A 14,375-nucleotide genomic window follows, 5' to 3' on the forward strand; every position below is an offset into this window, starting at 1 on the left:
CCTTTGGTGGCTGTGGATGTGTGGGATCAAATCTTCAAAATAAAGTAAACCCCACATGTTTAATGTTTCCCTTCCTCATATTTAAAGTCTTTAATATTAGACCCATCTCATTTGGTTACACATATTTCATCAGATCAAATAAAATAAGATAAAAATTAAATAAAATATTTTTAAAATATAATTTTTATTATAAAATTTAAATTAATTAAATTTTTTATTATATTTTATGTAAAAATTTAAAAAAATTATAATAATTATATGAGATGATTTGATTCGTATAACCAAACAAAAAATTACTGACTTTTTGGCCTTTTGTTTAGATTAAAAGAAAAACAAGTCAATTCAATAAGTTTTATAATCAACATAAAAGAATATTTATATATTTCAATTTTGTTGTTTTCAGTAACGTGATCATCTCACAGACTCGTAATATATTTTTTAAATTAGAAAATATATAAAATTTATATTTTTTAAATAAAACTAATAAAGATAAACGATGATAGTTTTAACCATAAAAGATTATTATAAAAATAAATTTATAAATTATCGTTTAATAATATATTATATCAAAATATAAAATTATTTTTATTATAGAATAAATATAATATATTATATAAAATTATTTTAATTTATAAATTTAATGAAATATACAGGAGCTCAAAATAAGGGAGCTCCGACAACCGTGTCGAAATTTTCCATGAAAAATCCAGCTCAGAAAAGGCAAAAACATGGGAAGAAAGTTCAGAGGAAAAGCCACAAAAAACAGAAGTGGGGTTCAAGCACCACTCGTACACAAAACCAAAACAGACAGTGTCTAAATTTAGGAGCTAGATTTATCGGTCAGAAAATGCAGCCCAAAGGTTTTGACCATACGACACCAAAGACCCATAACCTTTAGTCGCGCGTGTCATCTACCCACCAATCAGCGACGGGGAAACTCCAACGTTTGTATCCCATCCGCCGGTCAAAACGGTAAAGACAGAACGAATTATAAAATCATAATTGTTTGGATGAAGAGAAATTATCCTCGAAAAAATTAAAAGAAAAATGAAAAAGAAAATAGAAAATGGAAGAGAGAGAGAGAGATAGCTGGTCAGCAATAAGCTCCGATGTTTCCCAGCAGGGCCATCCTAAAATAACAACAAAAAACGAAATAAATAAAAATAAAGAAGAGTAGGAAGGAAGAAGGAAGAAGGAAGAAGAGGAGCTGTTAAAAATGGCAGTGTCTTCAAATCACCATTAAACATCTCCAACTATAAGCTACGTTGCCTTCGTTTTCTCTTTTCCATCATTTTCCACCAACTGGTAAAAGCTCCATCTCTCTCTCTCTCTCTCTCTCTCTGTATTTATTATATGTTCCCTAATGTCTGTCTTCTGTTCATCTTGATCTATTCATTTCTTCTGTAGTTTGTGATTGTGTTTCAAAATTTAATATTGGATTGGCAGACTGATCACGTATTACTGTTCGGACGAATCCCACGGCTCTCTTTGTTTTGATAGACGATTTTTCCTGGGAAATTGCAGATTTTGGTTTCTCGTTTTCTTTATGACAGTTAGATTTTGAAATTAGCTCTTTTGTTTCTTTTGATTTAGGATTAGAGACTGACAGTCTTTATTTATTTGTTTCTTTTGTTCAGTTAATTAAAAATTGGTGAGGGATCAGTGGATGACGAAAAGGCAGTGAAGTTAGAGTGGGCGGAATTGTGGTTGTTTCATGGGCAATACATGCCGTGGATCTTTCAAAGGGAAATATTTTCAGGGCTACGGCCAGCCCGACGAACGTTCAGCTTCCACTTCCAAGCGCCACACCCCTTCTGACCGCTCCGTTTCCGACCACTCTCCTCCTAGCTTGAATTCCCAACAGCTTTTTGCCCAAGAGTTCTCCAAAGAAAATCCCATAAATCACAACTTTTTACCCGATATTAGTCCCTCCAAAAAGGAAGCCATCATGAAACGTTGCACCGATAACCAATCTTATTATGTTTTAGGTCATAAGACCGACAACATTCGTGATCTTTACACGTTGGGTCGTAAACTAGGACAGGGACAGTTCGGGACAACTTATTTATGCACCGAGAATGCCACCGGGAGCGAGTATGCGTGTAAGTCAATCTCGAAGAGGAAGTTGATTTCTAAGGAGGATGTGGACGATGTTAGGAGAGAGATTCAGATAATGCATCATTTGGCTGGTCACAAGAATATCGTGACCATCAAGGGTGCTTATGAAGATTCCTTGTATGTGCATATTGTGATGGAGCTTTGTGGCGGCGGTGAGCTGTTTGACCGGATCATTCAGAGGGGACATTACACTGAGAGGAAGGCTGCTGAATTGACAAAGATCATTGTAGGTGTTGTTGAAGCTTGTCACTCGCTTGGTGTTATGCATAGAGATCTAAAGCCTGAGAACTTTTTGTTGGTTAACAAGGATGATGATTTCTCTCTCAAAGCCATTGATTTTGGGCTCTCTGTTTTCTTCAAGCCAGGTAACTTAATAAGCGCCCGTGCTTCTTTTATTTTTCCCCTCTTGTAATTTGTATTTTTCAGATCGGTTGGTGGCAAAATTATGGTGATGAAGCACCTAATTTTGTCTCTTTGTTATTGCTCTATGCATTTTTTGAAATTATATAGGTCCTATTATTTACTCCAAACGCAACGGAGCATTTGTATGTTTTAAAGTTCAGAATTTTATTGTGTGCATGGCAACCTGGTAGATGTGAACTTAATGGGAGGTGCGTTTGATAAGAAATGACATGCAAGATACTTGTGAAGTTAATGATTACATAGTTCAAAAAATACATTTCTCGAGGCAAGCACAGGGGTGCTAATATTTTGAATGTGATTTACTACTTTAGGGCAAGTTTTCACTGATGTGGTTGGAAGCCCATATTATGTCGCACCCGAGGTACTTCTCAAGCATTATGGGCCAGAAGCAGATGTATGGACAGCAGGGGTCATACTGTATATATTGCTAAGTGGTGTGCCACCATTTTGGGCAGGTACATATGTGTGTGTGTGTATAAATGGGTGAAAAGTTTCATTCTGTGTGCATTTACTGAAAGCTTTATCTGTTGGCGATTCAGAAACGCAGCAAGGAATATTTGATGCGGTGTTGAAGGGACATATTGACTTTGAATCAGACCCATGGCCCCTAATAACTGACAGTGCAAAAGACCTAATCCGGAAAATGCTGTGTTCTCAACCTTCAGAACGTTTAACTGCTCATGAAGTTTTATGTATGTTTAAGCTTTCCATCCATCATTATCTTCATGACCTTACAGAATTATTTGGACTCTCTAATGTGGATGGGATGAATCAAACTGCTTTTTAGTTGTTGTTCTCGATGACTAATAGGCTCCATCATGACATGAAACATGTGCATGCTGCTGAGACACTACTATTTCGATGTTTTCCAGTGTTAATGCAAACTTTTTGACTTTCTGAAGTAGGTTTTCAGGTTGATCTACTATGCAATTCATGTTTAAAAACTTATAAATGCTACACTGTCTTTGCCTCTTTGATGAATGCACGTTGAGTAAACTATATAGATTAACATCCATATGTGATTTATTGTTTTATTTACATCTTACAATTTTTAAATAGGTCTAGCTGTCAAGTGACTAATATCTTTATTTGCTAAATGAGAATAAAAGGAAAATCTGCTAAAGTAGGAATTTTCCATATCTGTTATTGTAGTTTTCTAATTATTGCATTATTTTTCATTTGAACTAGTTTTAAGATATTCTCTATCTGATCTTTCTCAATAATTTGTTTAGGCCATCCATGGATAGGTGAAAATGGAGTTGCTCCCGATAGAGCGCTGGGTCCTGCTGTACTGTCTCGTCTCAAGCAGTTCTCTGCAATGAACAAGTTAAAGAAGATGGCTTTACGGGTATGTATGGGTGAAAGAGAAAAAGGAGGGGGGGAAGAGAGAGGGAGAGAGTGTGTGTGTTATGAGCTTGAATAAACTTCTAGATGCAACATTGCACTCTACATCATCATACTGACTGTTTATTTCAGTATGGTAAACAGTAAAAAAAAATCATACTGACTGTTTATTTAAAAAGCATACCAATATTCGATGTTGACTTTTGGCATGCCTCTATTAAATACTGAATCTACTTTTTGCTATTGACTGAACTTCTATACCTCTATTTTGTGATCAGTTTATAGCTGAAAGCCTTTCCGAGGAGGAGATTGCTGGTTTGAGAGAAATGTTTCAGGCAATGGATACCGATAACAGTGGTTCGATAACATTCGATGAACTGAAAGCTGGTTTGCGAAGATATGGCTCTACCTTGAAAGATATAGAAATACGTGATCTTATGGATGCCGTAAGATGTTTGTTCTGCCACTAATATTTCTCTATCACCTAAATCTTTTTCGTCATTCTCTTTGTTGTCTTCTTCATATCATTCCATTGGCACAGCAAATGTGATAGACATTTAGGAGTGTATAAAGAAATAACAGCGACGCACAATGCCCAGTTTCATATTTGTTCAGAACATTATGTGTAAATCATATGGCTTACTCCTCAGAAGTGTCACATGCTTTACAAACAACATTATTATGTTAGAACGTGATAAACACTACCTGACTTCTTCTGCTACACACCCAAGTGCCATCTATAACAAAGAATTAATGTGGATCCCAATATCCTGAATTGAGCAACATTAGCACACGGGGGCATGCAATACATGTGAACTCAAATGAAGCAATAGCAAAGATGCACTCTTGTTAGGATGAACACAGAGCAGCAGATGAGTGAAACAAATGATTGACTACAGGGAAACTTTTTATTTATGAAACTTTAATGGAAAAGTAGAGGATTTTTCCATTCTATTTTGTTGGATGGATGTTGTAATATGGGCCAACTAGTAGAACAACAATTCTTTTTTTGCATTTGTTGTAATGAAGAAGTGGTGGTCGTGTTTGAATTATTTAGCTCACTCAGTGCCTTGTGTTAATTTGTAATTTTCATACTTAGAAAGCAATTAAGTTTGCATCCTTTGAAAGCATCTTGGAAATCAAGAAGTTATTATGTCTCTTTGTTTTTGCTATAGGACCCCCTCAATTACTTCTTTTGATCTATCATTGAAGTTTAATATGGGGGTGACATTGCCCTATTGGATTATTGAGCTTAAAATATTATTTCATGGGTTCGATATTTCCTTTTACCTGAGCTATTTTAGCTCTGTGCAGGCTGATGTGGACAACAGTGGGACTATTGACTATGGGGAATTTATAGCGGCAACAGTTCATCTTAACAAACTAGAACGTGAGGAACATCTTGTTGCTGCATTTCAGTATTTTGACAAGGATGGAAGCGGTTACATTACAGTTGATGAGCTCCAGCATGCTTGTGCGGAACATAATATGACTGATGTATTTCTTGAAGATATAATCAGGGAGGTCGATCAAGATAATGTAAGTCATCTACGTTTGTTTGCGTGGGCAGAGAGCTTGAAGTCGGTTTTGAGACTTGAAATATAAGTTTTAATTGCCTTATAATTACATTTCATCAAGTGCAGTTTGGATAGTGAGATGAGATGAGATAGTTTTAGATGAAAGTTGAATAAAATATTATTAAAATATTATTTTGTTAATAATATTATTGTTTTGGGATTTGAAAATTGAATTGTTTATTATATTTTGTATAGAAATTTGGAAAAATTGTAATGATGAGAACTTATGATGGTCAGGTTTATAAGCATTGTGCATTAAATAATGGGAGTATGGGTTAGCTTCCATCTGGATTCTCCTTTCATAATTTTATATATTGAGAACTTATGATGGTCAGGTTTATAAACCTGCTATCTACAGCACATATTACATAACTAAATTGAGATGGCGAAATTTGTGGAGGTTTGCAAGCAGATTCCCTTATTACTGTTGTTTAAAAAAAGAAAAAGTTAGATGAGGCTTTCCTCCCTTGTCTTCTATCCTATTTGCTTGCTTTGTTTTTTGTTTTTCCCTATATCTTTGTTGAGCAATCTCTGATGTGCTACTGTATATGTCTTGTTTTAGGATGGAAGGATTGATTATGGTGAATTTGTTGCCATGATGCAAAAGGGAAATGCTGGAATTGGAAGACGAACTATGAGAAACAGTCTGAATTTGAGCATGAGAGATGGACCTGATGCTCTATAGCTCCCTGCAAGTTTATCATATCAGGTATGTTCAACTTTGTGACTCTGAGTTGTTTCCCTTTTCCTGTTCTTTGAGTCTCGTGATACTGGGTGGACAAGGATATTTTATTCCAGTGGACAATCAAAATTTACGTTTAAGCTGAAATGACAAATGATAACCGTTCTAATCAGTGAATTCTGCAACAAGAGTTGAAGGTTCAAACTAGCTTCTTAATTGGATGATAAAATGATTTGGGCTAGTTTCAAGTGATGGATTATTTAGTGAACAAGGAATCATGAAACATGAGATAAACTGGACTAATCTGTGTACCTTGCAATTCTTTTACCCAAAATTAGGTTAATCAGGTATTTATAAGGGGACTATTTTAACCTGTTTAACTATGAAGGTGCTCACTGCTCCAAAATTATGATATGGCACATTGGCAGGTTGTACAGCAAGAGAGAAGAAAATTAGTGATGAAGCTTTGAGAAACAATTTTGATTCCTCCCCGCTCCCGAAACCGCATCATGGTCTCACAGAAGATTTTGGTCTTGGAGGTTGTATGCTGGGGCATTTTCTATTTGATTGATGCTGTATGACTGAAAGAATTATGTATTAGCGCCGTAGACTTAAAAAGAGTGTGGATTGTTACATCTTTTTCAAATTGCTGAATTATTTGGTGGTCTTTTCACTTGGGGGTTTCTGTTTATATTTGAAAGAAAAGGGTTTTGATTTACGGATAATGTCTCTTTACTTCAGGCTTTGCTTTGATTATGAGGATGTAAAATTAATATTGCCTTTCCGATTTAGTCTTGGGAAAATTGAGAGACCACCGGGATCAATAATAATAGGTTTCCAAGGTGAATATGAAAATAGAGAATTGCTACAACAACGAGATCCCACAAACTGATATAATTTCATGTGATGCGTTAGATTTACAATAAAAATAATTTTACAATTTAATAAATCATATCAAGTTACGGTAATTTGTGGGTTTATTTATTAAAAGGAAAAAAAAAATTATGAATTTACTTTTATATAATCTTTTTGTGAATAAGATATTTCTCATAAAAATATAGGCTAACATACTATGCCGTAGAGCGTGTAAATACAAGTTCCATAGATAAGAAAAAAAAAATGCATTTTGAACTTCCAAACTTACAGTGTTCTACATTTTATACCTCAAACTATTAAAATTGACATGTTAAACCCTCAAACTGCTCAGTCACTTGTTATGTTTCAGGTTTTTGATGGTTTGGAGTGCAAAATGCAAATATTGTTTTTGTAGATTGAGAATGCCAGTTTTCCCCCATGAAGTACTAGTCATTGCAAGAATGCTTTTAGGTAGGAGACCAACGAAGTTTAGGGCAGGAGACGCATGTTGTTGTGCCGTCATAAAGGGACACTGGCAATTGCCTGTGTCAGATGCACCATCCTTCTCCCGGGGAATTTAGCCACAACAGTCAAAAGGTTCGATTCCAGATGCTGGAACAAAAGGTTCGATTCCGGTCAAATACAAAACGCAAAAGAGTGGCCCCTTAAAGGCAATGAATAGCAAAAGAACATGGGGAGCATTGCGCTTTGTTTTGTGCTATCATGTGCACGAGGTTTGAAGTTGAGGTTCATTCTTGAAGACATTTATTTACTGCCAGCATGCGGCTCTAACACAGGTGGGCCGGCCAATGCGTTATACGCAGAGAAAGTTGTACATTGTCATTCTCAATTGTTAGTCAGAAGTACTAATAAAGGCAATAAGATACACTCCATTACAATTTGCCCTCCCTCTTTCTGGTTGAATTTGATGTACTAGTCAAAGTACAGGGTAACTTTCTGGGTGAAAGCCGATCTGACTCGTTATCTATTGCTATGCATCCTCTGCAGCTCTTGTTTCACATGATATTGACACTTCCTGCAAAAGAAACAACAGCTGACGTCAAATCAAAATTGGTCCACCACAAGCGTTTTAGCTTGATAATCTGTTGAGCATTCAAGTTCGCAAGAAGAAATTAGGATGCAGATGAAACTGAATAATTATACACGCAAGAAAATGGGAAGTTTAAGCCAAATTATGACAAGGACAGTCATGGACTTGCTTTTCTTTTCCTGCTTCTAAACCAAGTCAAAACTAATTGTTTTCCCCACATGCTCTCAATAGGCCTAATAACCTGGGCAAGATTCTAGAAAACTTGAGACCACTGATTGAAACAAACATATATATCAACTTGCCTTCAACTTTGCAGCAGAGAAGATGCACCTAGATGTGATTGCACGTCCATGATCAAAGAGCCATCCCACTTCACTACAAGTCTCATCATCAGCGCTTTCTTTAAGTGAGCACCACAGTTGCTTGGGAAGCAATATAAGGTCAGATTCATCTCTCACTGACTTCCGTACACTGTCACCTACAACTTCTCGAAGAAAGTCCTGCAATTATCAAGACGAAGTAAGAGCACCTTTTTTTTGCTAGGAATTTGAGGGACTCTAGTAAGGTAGGATTCAAGTCCCCCCCACCCAAGCTATTCTAGGCATGGAGTTATCTATTATGCATCAATTTCATGTTGACTGTTGAGTGATTGAAGCAACATTATCTGAATGATTCCTCCAATGACTACCTTTGATTTCTTGCATCCTTTTCATTTTACCACATCACCGATTTTATAGCAGTTGAAGCTTCATTGTAGTAGTGAAATCACTAGCCAACCATATTCTGTACCTGGTAGTTCCCTAACCAGACTACTTTATTGCCTTAAACAACATATACTTGTTCCATTCAATGCTAACGAAAAATTTTGATAATTACGTTGAATTTCACTTCAAAAAACAACACTAAATATTTGGGTCTTCAGTTTACAACTGTCATCACGAACATCATGAAGCATGAAATATAGCCCAAAAAGCACAAATAAAAGGAGATAGATATTCCATTACTTACAGTCTGAAAAACATCGAAAGTGGCAACAGCATGAGGTCCCTGCCAAACACCAGCAACTTCTGACGCTTCCATGGTCTCAGTGGCAGCAAATCCAGAATCCCGGATAGCACACCCTCCCAACTGTTCCCCATTTCTGAAAGGCCCGTACCACTGCTCACGAAATACTTTAACATTCTGTAACCCCATCTTCGTTCTATCTACACGGACAACCTGAATCATCCTCACACGGGACTCCCGATCTTGAGGATTAACCAAACAGTACTCCAACTCCAACAATTTAGACGTGCCCATATCCTCAATCGGCCATACAGCTACGTAGCTTCCACTGGCATGATATGCGAAGGCAGAGACTTTGTTGTTATCTTCTACCCCACCGATAATTCTCTCATCTATGCTATACCGCGTGGCAGCATCGGCTTCGCATCCAACTGTGGGAAGTAACTTGATTGACTTGTAAACAAGAAGGCGCTCCTCTGGCTCAGCAAGGGTTGGACACTGAGTTTGCCAATCAAACACCTTCACCTCCCACTCCCTGTAAGCTTCTGGTACAACAGACTCGGGAAGTTCAATCGGTTTCCCTTCCTTTGAGAAATCCGCTCCATAACCATCCCATTCACCAGATACATTCCCCGAAAACTCCGACCACGCTTCAACAAATCAAAAAGCACAAAATCACTCGATGTGGAGTTATAATATATCATGCGGGAAACTCTAAAGCACATGAAAGAACGAATTTTTTCAACAATTATTTGTAATTCCTTTTCATCAACCGTGTGGAAAAGAAAAAATTATTCAACTTACTAGTGGTGGTGGAAACGGGATTGAGGTCTCGAAACTGAACATCTGAGAGGGTGGCCTTCACGATAAAGGAAGATGCAGTAGTGGTGGAGATGGGAATCCGACGGATACGTTGTTGGAAGGAGGAAGAGTGTGTGTGTAAATGGGAATGAAGATTTGAAAGAAGCTTTGAAGAAGAGAAACCCAAGGCTCTATTCTGTGATATTACTACGCTATTCGCAGCTAATGCCATATTTTTTTCAGGATGATATCCTCTCGGAGCCTCCGCCAACCAAACCAGCGATGGCAGAGGATCGATGGGAGGGAAAGCGAGAGAGGGGTCTGCGGAGTGCGGAGTGGGGATGATGAAATTGACGAAAGAATATTCCCCAGTAAAATGATAGAGCCCCTTGGGAATATTCAGACTCCCTGCTTGGGCCATATATTTTAGCCCGACAACTATTATTTCAATTATTATTCTAAATATAATTTTAAAATGTATATGTTTTTTTGTTTAAATAAGGTTTTTTAAGTGAGTTTTGATTTTTTTTAAATAATTTTAAATATGCATATTTACACATTTTAAATTTGTATAAACAATTTTATAATCATTTTCTTAAAATTAATAATTTTATTTTTGATTTGTCCTCCCTAATAATTTTCAATAGCAAACACATCGCGTCACACAAATATAATAGCTGTGATCCAAAATTGCGGGATATTTTATTTACAGCCATGTGCGTTCGCTGCAACTGAGTGCCATGAATAAAAATTTATTTGCGGCGACAATAAGCCACCGCAACAAAGTACGAGCAACATTGCCTTTTATTTTCATCAGCGGCCAGTACTAACCGTCGTCAAAGATATTTTGCAGCTATATTGATTACAGTAAGATTAATTGCGACTAAAGTAAGAGTCAGAAATTTACCAGCAGGGCCAATACGCCCCAAAAATGTTATAGAGGCCATAATAAATCGTCGTAAATAATATTTTCTATTTATTTTATTCAACACAAAATGATTATTCTAAATAATTTATGTTTTATCTAATGCCTTATTTGCAACATCTTTTTAAATTAATTGCCATCAATATAACCACCAGTAATAATTTAGTATTTGCGATATGTTTTAAAAAATCTTGACAATAGAATAAGTTGGAAAGTTTAACAGCGGCCAAGTGGGAGTGCTCGAAAGTTGTCACAATTAATAACTTTTTCTAGTGATTTGGACTTATATTTTTGACGAAAATTGTTGTCGGAAAAAACGACTTTTCTCTTGTAGTGAACAAAAATTTTGTATGAAAGTGGCTAAATATATAAAAAAATTTCCATCGATCCTTAGCATTTTCCTAGACTTATCAATCCATTAGCCACATGATATAAAATTTTACTTTTAGAAAAGATAATTGAGAGTTGTTTGTCTTGTTAATTAATGAAGTGATAGCTTCGTTGTTTAAAACTCTCAAACAACAGGAGTTTGAGTGGTGAGAGTATTATAGCTGAGAGCAATGACATATAACGTGCATGGTTTTCAACCAAACATACTATATTAATTGGATCCTACGTACGTACCACATGCCTCAAAATGGCCTCGAATTGTCACACTCCAACCAATATTTTTGTCTCTATTAAAACAAAATTCATTTCAAGGAGTATCTCTTTTTACAGAGACACCGCATATTTATCTATAGACAAATTCTGATTAAAAAAATCTTTTGTAAATACATCTCGGATAATTTAATGAAATTTCTCTAAGTTCGATAACCACAAGTGTGATTTCATAGTTTCAAAACTAATACATGCATTTTCCAATCAAACTCCTGTAGAATTTTAAAGTTTTATGATAAATGTTTTTTTTTTAAATTATATTATTTATTTCTTTAATATATCTTTAGAAAAAACGTGTGATATTCCATTTTATTGCCATGTGAGTAACTTCTTAAAGCCGCAACCCCACCAAGTTATATAGGCAAATTGAGAGATTGAATTTTGAAGGAGACCTCGTTGATTAACAAATTTATAATAAGAAAATTTCCAATGCTTTCTTGAATTTGCCTTGGTTTCATGGATCTCGAGGGAAAACTATATCTCAAAATATTACTTATTTTGTAATATATTTACAAAACTTCAAAATCAAGATATGTCACTCTAATACGTAGATAATCACATCAATAGAATGTGTTAAAGAATACGTAAAAGTGACTGTATATATAATTTTTGTCTTAAAAATTATTCTGCCCTCTAATGTGCGTGCCTTATACCCCACCAATTTATTTACCAATTTAATTATTTTATATGAATGTGTTTAATTAATAATGCTTTTAACTTTTATAATATGTTATGTACGTATTAGAGACCAAACTTGTACATAACGTAAATTCTTTTAACTTTTGTTGGTGACAGAGAGAAAAACGAGTGGCGCTTTCTGGTCAAAACGGGCCAGAGATTCATCTCGCCGGCCGTCCCCTTGTTGCTTAGAAAATAATAGTTGACAACTGAACAACCCGCGGGATTGTGCACCGACACTTTCTCTGATATCGAGGCGATGATGCCGCGGCTACGTACGAACCCCACTTCTTCAATCTATCTAGGAAGAATATGTGGCCCATCCTTCCCTGTCCTCTGTCTGTGGATACGAGTTGTCGGACAAAAAGTACCCGCCCCGGGCCTCGAACACATGCACACATATATGGGAACTTCGACAATATACCTCAAAAACAATATAATGTAATGTTGAGCGTCGTGTATATATATATATATATATATAAAGTTTATCATCGTTTGAGAAAAGCAGAAAACGATGACAGATGGTCGAATAGAACTTCGTGTCAAATCTTGCTGGAAAATGATTGGCATACACCTTGGTACAGCAATATTGCAGCACATGCCATGCACCGACGGGCCAGTGTGCCAGTTATAATATTAATTGAAAACGCGGTCGAGCTGTGATTAATTTGATTGATACGAAAGGGAGAAGAAAGGTAAACAACAAAACCTGAGTCTCAAGACAACGTCTTTTAGACCCACGGGGGGGCCGACCGGGAAATGATTTTGTTCACAAAAATCATGGGATCCTGATCCTTAAGTTACGTGAAATTGAGAAGTGCAAGCTGCTTTGTTCATCAATCATAGTATATATGGAAACAGAGACTGAATACATTGTACGTACATTTTGGAAGAGGAAACAGCTGACTAGTTGATATAATCATGTATTACATTACACGATGAAGGAATGAATATTATTGTACAAGGTAACCTTCAAAGTTTATAAATAATTGCAGTTTAACATGATCTAGCTTTACACCGCCCTGATGAGGGTAAACGATCGAGCAACCCCTGTATGCAATTTCCCTTTTGTCGCTGTAAATCCATGGCTCGACATTTATGAGGCTATTAGCACGTACACGTACGATATACAGATCAGTAAATGAACCAAAGAACGGATTTGGCAACCAAGAGCTAGAGACACTCATGAACTTCCTTTTCCAAACAATATTTCCACGTAATAGAATAATATTCTGTCTAATTACAGACCAGTAATGAACATTAACAAGGAATATAAAAAAGTACAGAAAAGAATAGAAGAAAAAAACCATACAAAATTCCATCAAATTAAGGTTTTAGCGACTTTGAATACAGTACCCCACATGTTCGTGCTGAGACATCCGGACTTGTTCTCAACCTTGGGTTCTCGAAATTCCATCGTCGAAATTCTGGGAGTAGTTGTAGGAATCGTACCTGTAGGTTTGAGGAAGTCCTACATGGTCAGAACCAACGAGCTTTCTGATCTCAGACTTGACCTTGTAGAAAACATGCCTCCAGCTACCTTTGTCATGAGAACCAAGCATCTTGGCTTCTTCCTCGTTCAGTTCCAGATCCTTGGCGAAAATGGGCTTCCTTGAGAGAATCCAAGACCAACCCCAGTCCCACCATTCCCTTATGGAACTACCGGCATATTCTCCCATGGAGGACACGGACTTTGACCTGCGGAATGCCCATGAAGTTGCGGGGGAAGTAATGGGCTGAATCTTGAGGGAGAGAGAGGACAGCCTTCTGCGCAGGCCTTGTTCTTTGGAGTCCGCTTGCGATACTGGGAGTGCTTGGTTTGTGGGCATATTGGGTATAAAGTTTCGGTTCTGAAAGTTTTGGATCATGGATCTCATGATATTGTATTGATCTCGCAGCGCAAGGAGGAGGAGGAGGAGTAAGAGAATGAAACGTTGGTATTAGTGGTGGTGGGGGTGTCAGTGGTTAGAGGAAAAGTAGAGGAAGGAAGAAAGAAAAGAAAAGGAAAGAGGTGAAATGTAGCGTTCACAGCACCATCACAGGCTGTTATTATTCGTTTTTTTTTTTGGAGGTCGGACGCCTGCTTTGAATCTGCGATGGTGCGGTCCCATGACATGACTCTTAAAACTTGTATTTTTAACACCATTTTCTCCTCTTTTTGGGTTGGTGGTCAATCCTTGTACGTTTGTTTTTTCTAAGGCATAATTACAATTGATGCATCTCATTTTGAATTATTCTACGTTAAATACAATTTTA

General features: G+C 36.6%; 3 protein-coding genes across 8 annotated transcripts; 1 reads left to right on the forward strand and 2 right to left on the reverse strand.

The window, feature by feature from the left end:
• The first annotated feature begins 1,116 nt into the window (after positions 1 to 1,116).
• LOC122309662 (calcium-dependent protein kinase 26) lies at positions 1,117 to 6,862 on the forward strand. Of its 5 annotated transcripts, XM_043123205.1 has the most exons (10): positions 1,119 to 1,305; positions 1,447 to 1,530; positions 1,638 to 2,483; positions 2,853 to 2,996; positions 3,081 to 3,233; positions 3,774 to 3,889; positions 4,164 to 4,331; positions 5,200 to 5,424; positions 6,025 to 6,171; positions 6,573 to 6,862. In XM_043123205.1, exons 3-9 carry the CDS (start codon positions 1,715 to 1,717, stop codon positions 6,145 to 6,147), a joined length of 1,698 nt encoding a protein of 565 aa, XP_042979139.1. In that variant the 5' UTR covers positions 1,119 to 1,305; positions 1,447 to 1,530; positions 1,638 to 1,714; the 3' UTR covers positions 6,148 to 6,171; positions 6,573 to 6,862. The 5 variants fall into 5 exon arrangements, with proteins under 5 accessions (XP_042979140.1, XP_042979142.1, XP_042979141.1 ...); XM_043123204.1 differs by lacking the exon at positions 1,447 to 1,530 and having other exon boundaries at positions 1,120 to 1,305; XM_043123206.1 differs by lacking the exons at positions 1,447 to 1,530; positions 6,025 to 6,171; positions 6,573 to 6,862 and having other exon boundaries at positions 1,117 to 1,305; positions 4,164 to 4,338; positions 5,190 to 5,395.
• Positions 6,863 to 7,741: 879 nt separating this feature from the next.
• On the reverse strand, positions 7,742 to 10,289 carry LOC122309663. 2 transcript variants are annotated; one of them, XM_043123209.1, is made up of 4 exons: positions 9,860 to 10,289; positions 9,059 to 9,705; positions 8,353 to 8,550; positions 7,742 to 8,035 (listed from the first exon to the last, which is right to left on the reverse strand). In XM_043123209.1, exons 1-4 carry the CDS (start codon positions 10,275 to 10,277, stop codon positions 7,991 to 7,993), a joined length of 1,308 nt encoding a protein of 435 aa, XP_042979143.1. In that variant the 5' UTR covers positions 10,278 to 10,289; the 3' UTR covers positions 7,742 to 7,990. The 2 variants fall into 2 exon arrangements, with proteins under 2 accessions (XP_042979143.1, XP_042979144.1); XM_043123210.1 differs by having other exon boundaries at positions 8,341 to 8,550.
• A 3,021-nt stretch (positions 10,290 to 13,310) lies between these two features.
• Positions 13,311 to 14,173, reverse strand: LOC122309064. The gene has a single exon (XM_043122423.1). It carries the CDS (start codon positions 13,994 to 13,996, stop codon positions 13,511 to 13,513), a length of 486 nt encoding a protein of 161 aa, XP_042978357.1. The 5' UTR covers positions 13,997 to 14,173; the 3' UTR covers positions 13,311 to 13,510.
• Between the last annotated feature and the right edge of the window lie 202 nt (positions 14,174 to 14,375).

This window comes from Carya illinoinensis, chromosome 5, assembly GCF_018687715.1.
Source record: "Carya illinoinensis cultivar Pawnee chromosome 5, C.illinoinensisPawnee_v1, whole genome shotgun sequence".
Classification (NCBI taxonomy): domain Eukaryota; kingdom Viridiplantae; phylum Streptophyta; class Magnoliopsida; order Fagales; family Juglandaceae; genus Carya; species Carya illinoinensis.